Source organism: Amblyomma maculatum, chromosome 9, assembly GCF_055883805.1.
Source record: "Amblyomma maculatum isolate TAMU_Amacu chromosome 9, ASM5588380v1, whole genome shotgun sequence".
In the NCBI taxonomy this organism is placed as follows: domain Eukaryota; kingdom Metazoa; phylum Arthropoda; class Arachnida; order Ixodida; family Ixodidae; genus Amblyomma; species Amblyomma maculatum.
This window is the reverse complement of record NC_139352.1, coordinates 20,260,532-20,278,773: the sequence shown is the minus strand read 5'-3', so window position 1 is coordinate 20,278,773 and position 18,242 is coordinate 20,260,532. Positions and strand designations below refer to the sequence as shown.

At 45.8% G+C, this 18,242-nt stretch overlaps 2 protein-coding genes across 2 annotated transcripts; one reads left to right on the top strand and one right to left on the bottom strand.

The window, feature by feature from the left end:
* The first annotated feature begins 213 nt into the window (after positions 1-213).
* Positions 214-2,923, top strand: LOC146178538 (uncharacterized). The gene has a single exon (XM_084578355.1). It carries the CDS (start codon positions 395-397, stop codon positions 2,537-2,539), a length of 2,145 nt encoding a protein of 714 aa, XP_084434481.1. The 5' UTR covers positions 214-394; the 3' UTR covers positions 2,540-2,923.
* Positions 2,924-13,178: 10,255 nt separating this feature from the next.
* LOC146178537 (uncharacterized) lies at positions 13,179-16,255 on the bottom strand. The gene has a single exon (XM_084578354.1). The coding sequence runs from the start codon at positions 16,079-16,081 to the stop codon at positions 15,002-15,004; it is 1,080 nt and encodes a 359-aa protein (XP_084434480.1). The 5' UTR covers positions 16,082-16,255; the 3' UTR covers positions 13,179-15,001.
* Between the last annotated feature and the right edge of the window lie 1,987 nt (positions 16,256-18,242).

Sequence of the window (18,242 nt, the reverse complement as noted above, 5' to 3'; positions counted from 1 at the left end):
AGGACGGCGACCCAGGGTAGAGGAAGTTGGAAGGCAGAGACTTCCGGCGCGTGGCTTATTCCGTATCACTTCGGCCGGAACCAACAACTTCATGCTGGGCGGAACATTAAAATTAGGGGCCCCGCACACGACCTTGGATAAGCCAGTTAGCGCCAGTAGCACCCTCTCCCACAATTAGATTCACTTACGAAGGGCACAGCAACAGACTCCACCTCCTTGCATTCAATAGCCACAGCACTAAGACCTCCGCCACATAGAGAACAGCTTTCGGCACATCCCGTCGCACACAGCAACGCTCCTTGTTTGAGACCGCGTGAGTACGTCACACAAACGGCTTTCTCAAACTGATGTCCCGAATTTTCCCACAGTTGGTGGAGTTCGAATTCTGACCAGCATGCAAGCTCCGCTGTGCATTCCGCCTGCATTTCTCCGTCCTGCTTTGAAACTCGTATTCTTTACCGCCCTAATCGCTTCTGCATCCTCATATGCCGTGCCAAGTGTCACCGAACTCTCCCATCCGTGCTCAGGAAGCGACTTCAAGTGCACTGCACAAGACCAGTGTGTAACCTTGCAACAGCGTTGTGACGGAACACCCCATTGCAGTGATGGGTCGGATGAAATGAACTGCAACTCCACCGCGGCGTGTTCCAAAGGCGAGTACAGATGCAAAAACGGCGGGTCATGCTTTCCGGATACTTGGGTTTGTGACGGTGAGCGGGACTGCACTGACGGATCGGACGAATCAGAGGAAATTTGCAAGAATCGCACCACTAAAGCCTGCCCTACTGGCACGTTCGCTTGCCGGGTAGCTGGTGTGGGCATGACTTGCTTAATTACCCCTTGGAGGTGCGATGGAGAAAAGGATTGCTCAGACGGCTTAGACGAGGAGAACTGCACGTTCGTAAACAGGTGTGCAGAAACGGATTTCGCGTGTGAGAAGTATGGCGGCTGCATCAATAATTCTTTGCGGTGCAACGGTGAGCTTGATTGCTCGGATGGTTCAGACGAACAGAATTGCACCTCCGGGCTACAATGTGCGGGTACTAAGATTGCGTGCGAGGACAACAGTCGCTGCATCCAGAAAATTTGGCAGTGTGATGGGGACCGTGACTGCTTAGACGGTTCGGACGAGCGAAATTGCTCGTCAGTTTCCGAGTGTTCGGAAACTGAGTTCAGGTGTAAAGGTGTGTTTCATTGCATTAAAGCCACTTGGCGCTGCGATGGTGACCGCGACTGCTCAGATGGATCGGACGAGCAGAATTGCACTTCCCGTGTACGCTGCTTCCCGACTGATTTTGCATGCGAAAGTGGCGACAGATGTATCTCTCACAAGTGGGTTTGCGACGGTGACCGCGATTGCTTAGACGGCTCAGACGAACAAAACTGCACTTGTGCCGAAACTGAGTTTGCATGCCATGACAACGGCCGCTGCATAGAGGAATCTTGGTGGTGCGATGGTGAACCTGACTGCTCTGATGGCTCTGATGAAACGAATTGCACACTCTTAAGAAACTGCTCGGGAACTGAGTTTAAGTGCACGCACAGTGGCAGTTGTATTAACGGCAGTTGGCGCTGCGATGGTGACCGCGACTGCTCGGATGGCTCGGACGAGCAGAATTGCACTTCCGGGCTACGCTGCTCAGGAACGAAGTTTCCATGCGAAGACAACAGTCGCTGCATTGAGCAAACCTGGCGCTGTGACGGGGATCGCGATTGCTTAGATGGCTCGGACGAGCGAAATTGCAACTTTTCAAGGAGTTGTTCGCAAGCTGAGTTCGCGTGCATGAACGACGGCCGCTGCATCAATGACACTTGGCGCTGCGATGGTTATCGTGACTGCTCAGACGGCTCGGACGAGATGAATTGTACTTCCGGAATTCGATGCGAGAAAAACAAGTTTGCATGCGAGGACAATAGTCGCTGCATCGAGAAAACCTGGTTGTGCGACGGCGACCGTGACTGCGCAGACAGTTCAGACGAGCAGAAATGTTCCTCCGTCCAAACTTGCCCAGGAAATCAGTTCGCCTGCAAGATTAATGGCCATTGCATCTTTGAATCTTGGCGGTGCGATGGGAAGCCCGATTGCCCAGACGGTTCGGACGAGCAAAACTGCACGTCGACCATAACATGCTCTTCGACAGAGTTCGCATGCACCTCTGGAACTGAAGCTGTCGCTTGTATTGACATAATGCGATTCTGCGACGGCCAGAGAGACTGCGAAGGTGGCTCCGATGAACCAGACACCTGTTACAAGCCGCCGCAGAGGTGCGAAGAGAATTACTTCGAATGTGACAGCGGTACGTGTATATCGAAGCAGTGGAAGTGCGATGGTCGATACGACTGCAACGATCGCAGCGACGAGGATGACTGTGACGCCAAGAAAAGCCGCATCTGCTCTGATAAGGAGTTTTCGTGTGGTTCTGGTGGTCCCTGCATTCCTATCCCCTCCCGCTGTGACCAACACGACGATTGCCCCGACGGCTCTGATGAAAAGAACTGCGACGCCGTGGAGCCATTTAATTTTGTGAACTTCATTTGATGTGCCTAGACGGTGCTGAGTCGTTACCACCTTGTAGCAGTATATTTCAGAGCTCACAATGCTGCCAAGATGGTGTACACTAATAATATCTGTTCGCAATATATACATCAATGAAGAGATATGTGATTAGAAAAAAAAGTCGCATAGCCGAAGGTGAAAAACCGCTCTATGTTCAAAAGCCCCAATATTTCAACTACTTTCGAATTCTAAACATATAGCTGCCAAATGGATCTTCAGTGTCAGTGAGTAAAGCAGTTTCACCCAAAAATTTAGAGGTACGGTACAATTTATATTATTGTGTATCATATTGTACGTTGCTCTATGTACGTCGAGGGTCGAACTATTTAATACCCTGTGATTTCCAATAAAATAGTTTGTCTCCCAGCAATGTGCTCAGCTTTTAGAATTGTGAAAGAATGTGAGCTGAGAAATGGTTTGACAGAATCATTCAAACACAAATATAGAGGCTGTAATCCACATTGGGACAATGCGGAGCAGCGATACAGGCTTTAAAAGGTGAGCAGTTTCTTTATGTGTATGTGTGTATTCTCTCCACGTTCGCCGCAATGAATAATCACTCTCCAGTGTACCCTATTGGCTCAATCGATATTGGTAAAACATTGGACGTTTAGTAGTTCTCTCCACCTATCTCGACTTACTTGTCATTTACTATTAGTAAAATGATAGCGTAAACGAACAAAAATTGTAGCATCGGCCGCTACCAATTACTAATGCGCTGCTGAAATTGTATTTGGCAAGAAATGATGAGCAGATAATATCCGGGTCCGGACGCTGCCATCGGCATGCATAGCACATAGCACACTGTGTCTGAGGCTGAGTTGTAAGTCACCGCTTGTCATGTAGCTTCTTTTTATATTGCGCAATGTCCTCCTGTTTCCGCTGTTTTTATTAACAATGGATGTTTACCGACTCGCCCATCAAAGTATCTTGGTAACACAGCAAGAACTACAGGAGCTAGGATATATTAGTGGAGGTGGTCAACAGCAGCCAGACTTCTAGACTTTGAAAGCGCACATTTTAGCCACACAAAACAGGTGGTTAAGGGTAAATTGAAGACACTGAACGAATCAAAATCGGTACTGTTATCTTTATCACAATTACGCTTAATATAAGAACTGAAAATTGCGCGGCGTTGAATATCGACCACAAAACAAAAAACAACAGCAGGGATGATTTGATATGTTAATAAAAACGCAAATCTTAGACGTTTTGCTAAGTACGTCCTGCGACGTAGCATAAGATTAACCGCTAGTGTGCTCGTCCTACGTAGTGACAATTGCGTCCGGCGAACGGCATGGCTTTTCAAGCACGTTTTCAATTAGGGCTCCCAGATTCTTTGGAAACCGCAAGCGGCATTTTTCTTTTTAGAGAACCAAATCAGTGCTCTAGAGCTGGAACGCGCTGCGAAGCAGCACCGACCGGAAGTCTTCGCGCTGGAAGTCTCTGCTTTCCATTTTCTCCACGATGACACGACATTCTGTTGTTCAGAGTGATCGGGCGGTAGCTCTTGATAGAAATTGTTTTTTTTTTGTTTTTTTTTTTTATGTGCGCCAAACGTTGAGAAATATGCGGCTCGATCTTGTCGCACTATTCGTATGTCCATATGATGAATAATATGCACATAGATACCCACACAGCGCTACGCACAGCATTCATCACAAAAAATGATAGAGGTGAAAAATAAGACCCACATGCTGTGCGATGCCGCTGCACGTTAATGGACCCCAGGTGGTCGAGATTTCCGGAGCCCTCCAGTAAGGCGTCTCTCATAATCTGAGTGGTACGCTAAACGCCATAAACCCAACTAATCATTACAAACAGACAAACCATCACCAATCTGATGGTAGGAAAAATATTTCGCTTTGTTTCGGCCTACGGACGTTTTGCTCGTAAAGAGATCAACATTTCTTGCCCTCAGGAAAGCTTGAAGGCATTTACTTTCAAGAAAATCATGAGTTCGACTAAGATCTTCATCCCCATGAACTTGGCGTCTCTTTCTGTAATAATAAGTGCAGCGGCAGATCGAATTTGCATCACTCTCGTATTTCCATGCACTCAAATACCATTTGCATTCAGGACAGACATAATAAAGCGCTCCTTAAGTTATGTGGATGAGAGGGGACTTCTACTATTTCATGTTGCGTAAAAGATCTGGTTTGGTTTACTGTATTAACGTCCCAAATCCACTCAGGCTATGAGAGACGCTGTGGTGGAGGGCTCCGGAAATTTTGACCACCTGGGGTTCATTACCGTGAGTTGACTTCGCAAAGCAAGCGCGCCTGCTTTTCGCCGGTTTCTTAAAGCGGCAGCCGCGGTCCGGAATTCGATCCGCACCCTTGAATACAGCACTCACGCGCCTTAACCATTGCGCCACCGCGGCCGGGCTCATAGGAGAGTCATGCCTGAACGCCTTTCAGTATTCTTGAAATGGTACTTTAGAACACATGCAGCAAACATGCGGTCCACATGTCTCGCATCATTGCATAGTACCTATTAAGGCCTAATCAATACTGTTTGTATACTGGCTGCATGAAATGTGTGTACATAGAAATGTTTATATAAGGCAGCAGCGTGAACGCATGTTGCCTTTCCTACTAAACCTTCTGATACACCCCACTTTTGAAACTAGCTGAAGCCCTGGTCACATGGCAAGTGCCTACAAGAAAACGGCTGATATTGCGGGTAAACGGACCACTTCACCGACGTTCACCTTATTTGTAGATATGAGGTATTTAATTGTTCTGCCGTAGTTAAATTCAAGCAAAAAGACTGGCATACAAGGCATACTATCTCAGAACCAGGTATCAACAAAAGAATAAGTGAATTAGTCTTGTAGAAAAAAGCACTCAACAAGGGTTTAGGGGGTACCTCAGCCGCAATCAGAGACGTTTCAATAAGGAGAGTTGCCTTCGTCTAGCCAAGACAAGTCCCCAAGTCGAAACGTTGGCTCGGCTTGTCAACTGACAGGATTGCCCGCTACCCTTGTTCAGTACTTTTCCCAGTATGTAGCTATTTGTTTCTCTCATTCTATCTTAGTCTGGTAAGAGTTGACACGGTTATTGACTAAGGTTTCTTGCTGTTGCGCATGGGTTTAAATAGCATATAGAAAAATGACGATTTGAGCCATTAAAGAAAAAAAAATGCCACTTGCAGTGTTTTCACACACGGTCGTTTTTTTTCAGTGAGGTTCACCGGCTGCTTAACAGCAGCATACTTCCGTTAGGATAGCTTAACAAGGGTCTCTGACCATTTAGATCGAATTAGCATGCATTGCTTCGAAAACCTTTTGTGCAGTTGTGGTAAAGGTTGTATTGCAATAGCTATGACTCCAGAATTACAACACCTTTCTGTATGCTTCCTGTCATATAACCAACTTTGGCTTGTATTATCTTTGAAGTGTACTATGACAGTTAGCCTAAAAGCAATATGAAGACAGAGAATGCAAGGAGCAGATTTTCGATAGAGGAGGGAACCAACGTGCCTGTGTATTTGGTTGTGTCAGTGCACAATAAGGAACCCCAGATGCTGAAAATTTCCGGAGCCGTTCAAAATGGTCTCTCTCGTTGCCTCAGTTTCTTGGGAGGATAAAATCTACAAACCAAACATCATCTACGGAACACTGTGTTTTGCTGTTGTTGCTGTGAAAAGGCACTCCAAGTAAGGCAGCTAAAAGCTGAAAACATCATGTCGGTATTTCTTCGGAACGTTAGAGGTGGTTTCTCATGGAGAAATATAACAAGGACGCTTGAATTCCTTGGCCAAAATCTGATTGATCTCCGCACGTAGTCCTTGGCTAGACAGCCATCGGCCTTAAAGCTAAGTATCGCCACAGAAAACCTTGGAGAGCACTGTGCACCGTGGTGCAGTTCAACAATTTGATTCAATCACACCGTCACAGACTCTTCGAGCGTGTAGGTTTTCCTGCACAGATGTAAGCGATAATTGATTGGTAATCACGTAATGAAAAATAACAATTACCAGAAAGGTTACCGGGGGAGAACAGTGATCAAGTGGCTGCAATATAACTCAAAATGTAATGAACTAAAAGAAATCTATTACGTACAACTCAGTCTTGAGCAGGGGTTTGGGGTATACTTTTGTTCGTAAAGGAGTCACCAAATAGTCTATTGCTCTTTGTTTATTGATATGCCGACCGGTGGGAATAACGCTCGATTTAAACTGAAGTGTTGTGTGATACTCGTATCTAAGTAGTCAGCCTCTGCCTCTATCAATCGAGGGGCCCAGGTCGTCCAGAAGGTAAGACTACGGACAAGCCCATGAGTCTTTTCCTCTCCCTGTAGCCAGAAATAACCCTGTGCCCATATAATCTGAATATTATTTGCATGGCATAAATTTACTGTATTGTTTGCTGGCTTTGAGATTTTCCTTGTGGTGGAACTGTTGACCGTGGACTTGGAGTCGCATATTATTTTTGTCTGTGTTTCAGTTATCGGAAGCGCTTTGTCCGTTTCTTCTACCGTTTGTGGAGAGGTTTTGCATTTGTGTCAATAAATTGTTACTGCTGCCGCCATAGCTGGGAAGCCATTGCTCAGCTTCTTCGACATTGACCGCATCCTTTCGGCCTTCACGACATTTTTGTAAGGTCTGGGGTCTTTTGATTCTTTTGTTCTTATGATATCCCGGATGCATACATTTTTTAAATTGGGACATTTTTCAGCCTTTTCCCAATGCCTGTTGGCCTCGAGATTGAGCAGTCGCCACCTTGTGGCGCTGAGGTGAACCCTGCTCAGTATGGATGCATGTTCGCGTGGTGTGCCAGCCAGCAGTAATTTACGTGCAAGCGTGCGACTTGTACAAGCGTGTGTGTTTTTTGTTTCTGTTTTTTTTAGCGGTTCTGAGGCGCTTTTGCTCACCAATCTGCCTCACCCAAAAGAAATGTGGACAGTTTACCACCCCACACTTCATTTAAAAATACTTGTCCATATCGAGCATGTCATGCTGGATAAGAACATCATCAGTCGGCCTTCGGTGCTTCAGATTCTTTAATGCGAGGCCTCTCAAACATAGTGATGCTGCCGTTAGCGCATGGGAAAGCAAAAGAGGTTGCTGCCGTCAATACGACTTAATTCAAACACTCAGAACTGATATATTTCCGTTTCTGCTGTGAATACCGGAACTACTGAAGCATGCGACCGCAGACTGCTCCATAGCAGAATAATGTTCGAATAGGCTACTCTGTGCCATCTGTATGCACAATAGAGTTGTTTGAGTACCTTCGTTTTCTCTTTCTTCCTGTGTTCTGTTAAACCTCCCTCGCTGTGTCTCAGCGCTAGGACGCCCGAGTGCTTAGTTCCAGAACTGGGGGATTCAATCGCGGCCTTTACGCAAGGCGCTCACTTGCTGTGGGATTTGACTGCAGGTTAAACAACCCCACGTGGTCAACGGCACCGAAGCTCACCGCTACATCATACGTCATAGCTAATCTTGCTTTGGTGCGTTAAACCCATAAGTTATTATTTTCCTTTTTTTTTGTTTTTGCTGTTGACGGCTTCTGCGCATCCGCAACAAACGAAGCGATGAAAGTTTTATAGAAATTCTCGAACTATTGAGAAACATATCTTACCATTACCCAATTGCTACATTAAATATCAAATAATATAACTAGATCAATGTACTTCACCGGTAGCCCATTAAAATCCCTTTTCGTCTACTTACTACTGGCGTCTGCCGAGTAGACTCGTTGTTTCTGACACGGGGAGTAAAATATAGCTTCAGCTGGCTTAACTATCGGTGTTTTGTTCGGGAATAAATACATCTTATAGTCGCATGATAAGATGAATTGCATTTCTTTCAGTACAGTTTTATATCCGGCACCTGTTTTGCAAGTAACCTGAATATTTTTCTTGGCACAAGAGTGGGGATTACTCTACAATTAACTGATAAAAAAAAAATCTACAGCCTTTCAGAATTCCTTGCCAGAACATGACAGCGCCCATGCGCAGTGCTTTTACGATTTCTTCGCAGCGACAGATTCGCAGCTTGCACGTTAACGTTGTTGAAAATTAATCGCTGGCGACAGATTCATAGCTTGCACTTTAACGTTGTTGAAAATTAATCGCTGTTGACAGATTCGTAGCTTGCACTTTAAAGTTGCTGAAAATTAATCGCTGAGTGTCCTAAATTTTCTCAAGTCTGTAAAACGTCTCTTCCACTTGTATGTATACATTGACATTATAAAGAATCATAGCCTTATTAATTTACCGTTCGTGAAAATTCCATACATGACAATCCTTATACATTCTTTGGTTTCAGGAAATTATTTAAAGTTCTTGGTGCAGTTCTACACTATAAGACTATCTGAAAATGACCGCAAGAAGCATTCGCTTTGTTTTGAGCTCGGTAAACTCAATTCACTCAGCCCTCTGCACCTGAACAGTCAGCTTTCCTGTGCGGCAACAGTTCCTGCACAGTGTCGGCATAATCTAATTTTGAGTAATACCTGTGCCTGGTTTTCTAGCCAGAGTTGATAAGCACTCAGACTGCGGCAAGCCGCCGGGCAGTACGCTGCGAGTGCTACATTTAACCATTTTAATATTTGACTCAAGTGCGATATAATGAACCAGACTGTGTCTCGATTCACTCTAAAGTACTGCAAGTCAGAGCATGAACTGTTACAGTTTGTAGAATTTTGGAGGTAAAGGGTTAATCGACCAGACCAGGCTTCATTTTGCAAAATGTACGAAGTAAAGATTTATACCTTGGTAATTTGCTTGATCATCTTTCTTCGTGCCCCAGCCGCATCTTATTTTTATCAAATGACATTTCGCACAAATGTTGAGCCGCACGCCACACTGGCCACGCTCTTAAAACCTTTAATGCTTGAATGAAGACTTTTCTTCCGACATCAGTCCCACAAAGTATAATTGCGAAAGCACTCATACAATCGCTAGAGCCAAGCAACAATAGTGCTTCTGCTTAAGTCTTGATTCGCCCGCCAGATTGTGACTTCCCTGTGCGCGTGTCGGATAATTCAAACAATGCGTTCACACGCTCTCATTGCTCTAAACATATGAAACCCCCGGGTGAAAATTTTAGTGCGAAGCCGCTACTGCACGCTGCCAAATGCAAATATGTTGTAGTTTCGATATGCCGTGCTCAGACGCAGAAAGAAACGGCTAGAGAGATAGCGGATCCAGAGCAAGTAGCGAACGTCGTAACTGTCGCCAGAATCTATGGCCCGCGTCAAGACTTCAATGCAAACTCGCGCTTTACATTGCACGTCTTCTCCATCAACATCCATCTTTGTGAAAAAGCTTTCGCGCCTCCGATATGCAGTTTTAGGTACGCTAAAGCCTTACAATTTTTTTCCTCAGTCATTTCATTGGATGTTGAAAATCCCGTGAAAACATTGTTAACAAAACACCATTAGCCGTTGATGCCGTGTAGCATGGTAAATCAGTAGTGCAGTGTCAAATTACCTCTTAAACTGCTTACCAGGGATGCCGAAATGAAAGCCGTTTAAGAGGTAATTCTGCACTACTGATTTACCATGCTACACGGCAGGCCAAACTGTCGGCGGCTAACCATGCGGAATGAAGAGGAACATGGCCACACCGTGGTAGTACTGTGGTTATGGCGCTAGTCTACTGTGCCCAAGGATGCTGGATCAAATCCCGGCTGCGGCGGCCGCTTTCAATGGACGTGAAAAGCAAAGCTCTTTGTGCTTTGCAATATGTGCGCACGTTAAAGAACTCCAAGTGGTCGAAATTTTCGGAGCCCTCCACAACGGCGTCTCGCATAACCTGAGTCCCTTTCATGTGTTATACTCCATAAAATCAAACAATCTGTAGGGGAACATGTCACTGATTCGTTTTATTGAATTGATCGCAATTACCCGTAAATTGTGAAGCATTCCACACTAGCCATTTGCACAGTTTATTTCAACGTGTGCCGCAAATTGAGTTAGATTGCTCGTGTGTATGAAAATTTTCATAATGCTGTCGTAATATTTATGAATTCCATACGCTTAGGTCTCGATGCCCCAGAATGTCATAGCTTCCAAGTAAATTTATTTTCTTAATAGTATGTAACAAATATCCACGATGTTTCTCATATATCTTGCAAAATACCAGAAACCCTCAACTTCAAGGCGATAATTTTAGAAAGGCTGTAATAACAGTAGGGCGAGATTTTCCTACGCTCATTTAGGGAAGTACTAGTTGCTGCGATCGCTTCATTGGGAAAACTTCAAAACCCGGTATTTAAAGTATTCCTATAGAAGCACTGCAGTGTGAACGTGCCGTCTGTATCGACGCTGCCGGGAAACTTTCTACGGCCTCTTCATAAGAACCCTTCGAAAGATACGAGTTGAGCCCGGCGACTTCCGCGTTTTCGTCTTCGTAGATGAGACAATGAATGTAAACTAACGCTTTATCTGGAAACGTCAAAGCGTCAAAGCTTTAAGCCGTAATGAAAACAAAACCTTTCTTTGTATTCCATAAACATTTGGAGAAGGTCAATGGCGAGACTACAGCCTTCTTTATTAAACAGTCGTATAAATTACTGTAGCCAAACTGCATGGAACACAAAAAATACAGGAACCTGTATGAACAAGGCGGAAGCACTTCGGCTGAAGGTGGTACAACCGCACGTGGTCTACGTCCCCTGCCATTCGCTTGTGTTTTACCATAACGGGGAAGAACACAGAGTATTTCAAGGGGCGTTTATAAAAGCGCCTTCTTTTGTGGGCTCGTTTAAAAAACAGTTAGCGGAAGTGCCCCTCTCTGCTGAGGCTACCATCAAAAGTTGAGGAACGTGACTGGAAGCCATTGAAAACAACTACCACTTGATGACTTGAAGACCGTCACAGTGTTTCAAATCATGACAGAGCTTCAGTCAGGAGGGCTCAAGGGGAACTCTCACGGACAACATCTAAAGATACATCGCGTATTTTTGTGACAAGTTCATTTTTTTCGCGATCATTGCAGAAAACTGATATGCGCAGCCCTCCAATCCCCACCCCCCCACCCCCGCCCTGCATTATTCGAGAATATACGGAAACGAATCCTTCTTTTCCGTATTGGAGAAAAAGACAGGGGAGGTTACAGTTCTCAGGCCCATTCTGAGAGCACTTGTCAGCGAACTACCGAAGAGTGTGAAGGCATCAAATGTTTTGGAGTACAATAACGCTCCTGTAATATCCGTAATTGGCACCCTTGATTTTTAGCTTACAACCTTGTTCCAAGTGAAAAGGGGCATTTATTCATCAGAACATAAAGATCCTGCTTCTGTATTACTGCTCTTACAGTTTTAACAGCGATTCCTGCACTGAAGTTGCTTTTTTTCTTTATTTATCATTGACCTTCAGCATTTTGAAGTATGCCCATGCAGACCCATTTAATTTTTACCAGGATATTCAGCGTAAATGCTGCACTTCGTGCCCATATTATTTCGCAGCTTGCATTTCTGGCGCCCTAACCCATATATAGGTAAGAACGGTTACAAGGTGGCGTACAAAACACCGTTTACATTGGCGGCGTATATAATGATGAAGGTTCCAGTATGTAAGAAATAAATAAGTCTGTCTCTGTGAGCGATGACTTTGAGCTCAGATATCCGATAATTTAACTTCGCGACATCTGTGTAATACGTCAATACATAGCCTACATACAAAGCAATGCATAAATGTTTGTTTGTTTTTCTTTGTATCACGACAGGTTAATTCTGTCGCTAAACATAAAACATGTCGCGTTTTTAACAAATGCCTTAAGAGTGTTTAGCAGCTGTACTTTCAATATATATTTTTTATTTTCAGGCACACCAAAATTGTTTTGAAAGGGTTTATAACACCATTTCCAAAGATGTCCCATCGCAAAAAGCGACCAGCCCTTTGTTCTGCTAAAGGCTGTCAATTTTATGCTACGTAACGGGGCAGCATTAGAAAAAACATTAAGGTATGCGCTTTTACTACTATCTCACACCATCCCTACTGCCGTTTTTTTTATTTTGTGGCCCATATTCCACGCCGCACGATATTCGGATTTGATATCATTTGCAATTGTCGTAAAGATAGCACTGCTCATTTCGCTTCCATCAGCGCCTGAAATATACCTTTAACCTAACCGCCTGTTTTTTATCCTTAAAATATGCGCATTTAATGTCTAAATGTCTGCCTGCTGTTGACCACTTCACAACTTCCACTGAAAGCCGCTCGTATAGTTCTTGCTTTGTACTATGCATGCCGATGGCAGTTGCCCGATCCGGAGATTATCTGCTAATCATTGTGTCCAAAATGATCTCAGCAGCGCAAAATTAATTGGGTGCAGTCGATGCCGCAGCTTTTTGTTCGTATACGCCTCATACTTCAGCTCTTAATAAGTGCCAAGTAGGTGGAAAGGGCGGGGTAAACGTATAATGTTTTACTATACTAATATCACGTGACCCTTGAACCAAGAGGGTACACTGGAGAGCGGTAATCGATTACGGTGAAACGGGAAAGAATACAAACATGCCAAAAAAAATGCTGACTGTTTAGAGCCGGTATATGGCTGCTACGCATTGTCACAATAGTGTGTACGACCTCTGTTAGTGTTTGAATGATGCAGTCAAACTATTTTCAGGCTTACATTCTTTCAACACTTTAAATAATGACCACACGTCCACGAGACAAACTCATTTATTGAAAATCACAAGGTATTGAATAGCTCGACACTCGACGTATATAAGGCAGCGCACTATACTGTACACAATAATATCTAATTGTACAATACTTTTTGAACTTCAATGTGAGACTGCTTTACTAACAGACAGTAGAACCTTTTTGGCAGATATATGTTTAAAATACGAAACTGCTTGACATTTTGGGCTGTTGAACATAGAAAGTTTTTCAACTTCGGCTACGCCTTACTTTTATAATCACATATCTGTTATTGCAGTCTAAATTCCGAACAAACATTAGTGTACGCCATCTAGGCAGCATCGTGAACTTTGGAATAGAATACAATCACTGAAGTACTGACGGCTCAACACCGTCTCGGCACATCAAATTAAATTAATAAATTTAAATGGCTCCACGGTGGCGTAATGCTTTTCGTCTGAGCGGTCGGGGCAGTCGTTGTGTTGCACAGCGGGACGGGATAGGGATGCAGAGACAACCAGAAAAACAAAAATTCATCATCAGAGCAGATTCGGCTTTCCTTTGCAGCACACCCCTCCTCGTCGATGTGATCTTTGCAAGCGTATCGATAATCGCACCTCCACTGCTTCGATATACACGTACCGTTGTCGCATTCGAAGTAATTCTCTTCGCACCTCCGCGGCGACTTCTGGCAGGCGACTGGTTCATCAGAGCCACCTTGGCAGTCTCACTGGCCGTCGCAGAATCGCATTTTGTCAATGGAAGTGACAGCTTCATTTCCAGAAGTGCATGCGAACTCTGTCGAAGAGCAGGTTATCGCGGATGTGCAGTTTTGTTCGTCCGAACCGTCTCTGCAATCGGGCTCCCCTGGCCATTATTCCTGCAAGCGAACTGAGGTCCGGTGGAAGTTAGGACGGAGGAACAATTCTACTCGTGTCAAACTACGAAGCAGTCGCGGTCGTCGTCACACAAGCAGCTTTTCCCGATGCAGCGACTTTTGTCCTCGCATGCGAACTAGTCTTTCTCGCATCGAATTCCGTAATACAGTCCATCTCGTCCGAGCCGTCTGAGCAGTCGCGCTCAGCATCGCAACGTCAAGTATCCTTGTTGCAGTGGCTGCTGTTCATGCACGTGAACTCAATTTGCAAACAGCTCCTCAAAAGCTTGCAATTTCGCTCGTCAGAGCCATTTAAGCAATCGCGATCCCCATCGCATTGCCACGTTTTCAAGATGCAACGGTTGTTGTCCTCACACGGAATTTTCGTTCCAGCGCAGCGTAACCCGGAGGTGCAAGTCTGCTCGTCCGAACCATCCGAGCAGTCGCGGTCACCATCGCAGCGCCAACTGCCGTTAATACAACGGCCATTGTCTGCGCACCTACATTAATTTCCCGTGTGTGCAATTCCGTTCATCTGAGCCGTCAGAGCAGTCGGGGTCCTCGCCAGCGGTCTTCGTCGTAGCATGCAAACTCAGTTTCCGCACTAGTGCAATTTTGCTCGTCTGTGCCGTCGAAGCAGTCGCGGTCAGCGTCTCGAGCCCAGTTGTGAGGGATACATCTGTTGCCACTTAGGCAACACAAACTCAGTCTGAGAGCAGCGTATACGCGGAGTACAATTTTGCTCGTCCGATCCATCTGAACAGCCGCGGTCACCATCGCATCGCCAAGTGGTGTTAATGCAACGACCATTAACTTTACACCTGAACTCAGTTTCAGAACACTTCGTTATATACGCGCAATTCTCCTCGTCAGAACCATCTAAACAGTCACGGTCACAATCACACTGCCAAGTTTTGTGGATGCAGCGGCTGTTGTGGTTGCACGCAAACTTAGCTCCCGCACATCGCTACACGGAGGTGCAATTCTGCTCGTATGAACCATCTGAGCAATCGCGGTCTCCGTCACACCGCCAAGTTATCTGGATACAGTGGCTGTTATCCTCGCACGCAAGCTTATTTCCTCCACATTGTAAGCCGGATATGCATTCCTGCTCGTCCGAGCCGTCTGAGCAGTCGTGGTCACCATCGCAGCGCCAAGTGCTATTAATACAGAGACCGCTACTCTTGCACATGAACTCAGTTTCTGTGCAGTTCTTTAGAAATGTGCAATTCTGCTCGTCTGAGCCATCTAAGCAGTCTCGGTCACCGTCGCACACCCTGCTTTTCATTATGCATTTGCTGTGGTCTTTGCACGCCGAAGCATATTCAGGACACTGTATTTGGCCAGTACAGTTTTTTTCGTCCGAACCATCTAAGCAATCGCGGTCACCGTTGCACCGCAAAGAATTATTGACGCAGCCGCCATACCTCTCACACGCAAACTCCGTTTCTGTACACCTATTTATGGACGTGCAATTCTCCTCGTCTAAGCCGTCTGAGCAATCCTTTTCTCCATCGCACCTCCAAGCGACAGGTAAGCAAGTCATGGCTGCACCAGCTGTCCGGCAAGCGAACCTGCCAGTAGCGCAGGTTTTAGTAGTGCGATTCTTGCAAATGTCCTCTAATTCGTCCGACCCATCAGCGCAGTCTCGGTCGCCGTCACAAACCCAAGTATCCGGAAAGCATGATCCACCGTATTTGCATCTGTACTCGCCTTTGGAACACGCCGCGGTGGAGTTGCAGTTCATTTCGTCCGACCCATCCTTGCAATGGGGTGTTCCGTCACAACGCTGTTGCAAGGTTACACACTGGTCTTGTGTAGTGCACTTGAAGTCGCTTCCTGAGCACGGTTGAGAGAGTTCGGTGACATTTGGCACAACATATGCTAATGCAGAAGCGAGGAAGGCGCTGAAGAATACGAGTGCCAAAGCAGACCGGAGGGAAGCAGGCAAAGTGCACAACGGTTCTTGCATGCTGTTTAGGATGCGAAGTCCACCAACTGCAGGAAAATTCAGGACATCAGTTTGAGAAAGCCTTTTGTGTGACATGTACTCACGCGGTGGTGCTCCTGGCCAAATACTTTCAACGCAAGTTCAGTTACGCGTCTCAAACAAACAGCGTTGCTGTGTGCGACGGGACCTGCCGAAAGCTGTTCACTATTTGGCGAAGGTCTCAGTGCTGTGCTTATATAACCCAAGGAGGTAGTCTGATGCTGTGCCCTTCGTAAGTGAATCTGATTTTGGGAGAGGGCACTACTGACGTTGACTGGCTGATCAAAGGTCATGTGTGGGGCACCTATTTTTAATGTTCCGCTTAGCACGAAGTTGTAAGATTCCGGCTGAAGCGATATGCAATAAGCCACGCGCCGGATGTCTCTGCCTCCCAACTTCCTCTACCCTGGGTCGCCGTCCTGTTATCAACAGCGGTCGGATGGTAGTTCTTCGAAGAGACCGCTTTTTATGGGCGCCATGTTTTATTCCATTTGTCGAAACGTTCAGCTCGATACTATTTTACTGAACGTACTTACATAAGATGAAGAATAAAGATGAATTACGCTGCACTGTAAAAACAAAAACACCTTTTTGGGCATTTGTCTGATTCAAAACACCCTTACACCCTGAGTCTAGGGTGTTCGTGCCATTGGAAATCACCTCTTGCATGCCAAAGGGGTGCTTTGGTTGGAGAATATGCCTTAGGGTGTTACGGGCAAGCAATATCACCTTACATGCTGGGGTTATATGGCTGCGTAACTTCGTAGCCTTTTATACACAAGCGGCGCTGCTAATATAACCCAACACCTAAATAAAGCACCAAAAGTAACGCTAAAATTAAAATTACACACGAGTGCTTTTTAAAAATTAAACAGAAACTGAAACAAAATTTCACCGCCAGGAGGCCGCCAGTAGCTACGAACGCTGTTTTCAAATTTCACAATATGGCCGTTAGCATTGTGGGGTGCGTTTCGACCACGTTTCGGCGAATGCTGCATGTGCTTCTTCGATTGTGTACCCTCGTGAAATGTGTTTCATTTCCCATGCATATGTGTTACAGAAGTGTGTACGCTTGTGAAGTGCCTTCTACATGTGGTGTTTAACGCAAACGGGCATTTATCGTGTCGGCAAGTGTCCGGGCTTCTTTTTGCTTTGCTCAGGCCGAAGGACTGCTGCACCGCTTTATGTTTGAGATGTTCGAAAGAAGAAGGCATGGACGATTTTTTTTTCTGCGTGACTAAGAGGTATATGCGCCGACTACATTGCACTCGCGCTGAAATCGCACTGGTTGGTTCGGTGCCGGTGATACGAAGGCGGACAGCGTACTTTGCGGCTGACGCAATCGTCTGTAAAGGTAAGCCTATTCTCACGCATATTGCGCTTTGTGGGAACAGTGTCCTACCGGATTGCTGCATTCTGTGTCTTTTTGTGTCGGAACGCTCCAGAATGTGCTGAAATGAAAACGTGAGACACACGCTTGTTTTCACCTGGCTGCCAAAATGACATCGCACATGTGGTAGATGTCGCGGCGAGTTACGCCGATTTCGCGCAAGAACATCAGTCTCAACTTTCTTGAACAGAAATAATGTATGTGCTACGTTTCCTTGCATTTTGTGCGCGCAGGAGGTTCTCGGTTTCTTGACAGTTTGATACTTGCGCTCAGTTCGCAACGACTCGGTTTTGTTCTACCGTTTCCGTTCGTGCGGCACGGTCATGTTGACGTACTACCTTAATTCTCCTAGCACTCTCGACGCCCCCCTCCTCCCTTATCTCTTACACTTCGCGCTCGCTCTCCTGAAACCTCTTTCATGCTTCGTCGTCATCTTTCACTCGGAGCGCTCGCCCCCCCCCCCCCCCCTTTTTTTTTTTATTTACTCGGAGCATAGGCGCGCACCGTCCTGCTGCTCGGGGAGCGTCCTCCCGCAGCCCTACTGTTTAAACTTTTTGTTCGAGGCGGCTATGTTCGTTCTCGGCGGCCGTTCAGCGCGGCACGCCTCTGCGCTCGGGCTCTCGGCATCGAAGTGCGCTGGTCGGCCGGCCTGGTTGCATAATAGTTTATTCCAAACTGCGTTAACTATATGCCGCTATCATCAGCCTATGTTAACTTCCCCGCGTCTGGATTTGCCTTTTTTAATCACAATGGGAGCATTTTTCATTTTACGGGGACCATATTTTGCGGTTGCATGGAGTGTGAATTTGCATTTTTATTATGCTGCTT

What these genes read in the sequence shown, in the direction of transcription:
- LOC146178537 (XM_084578354.1), bottom strand. Translation starts at nt 16,081, where the DNA reads ATGTCACACAAAAGGCTTTCTCAAACTGATGTCCTGAATTTTCCTGCA.
- LOC146178538 (XM_084578355.1), top strand. Translation starts at nt 395, where the DNA reads ATGCAAGCTCCGCTGTGCATTCCGCCTGCATTTCTCCGTCCTGCTTTG.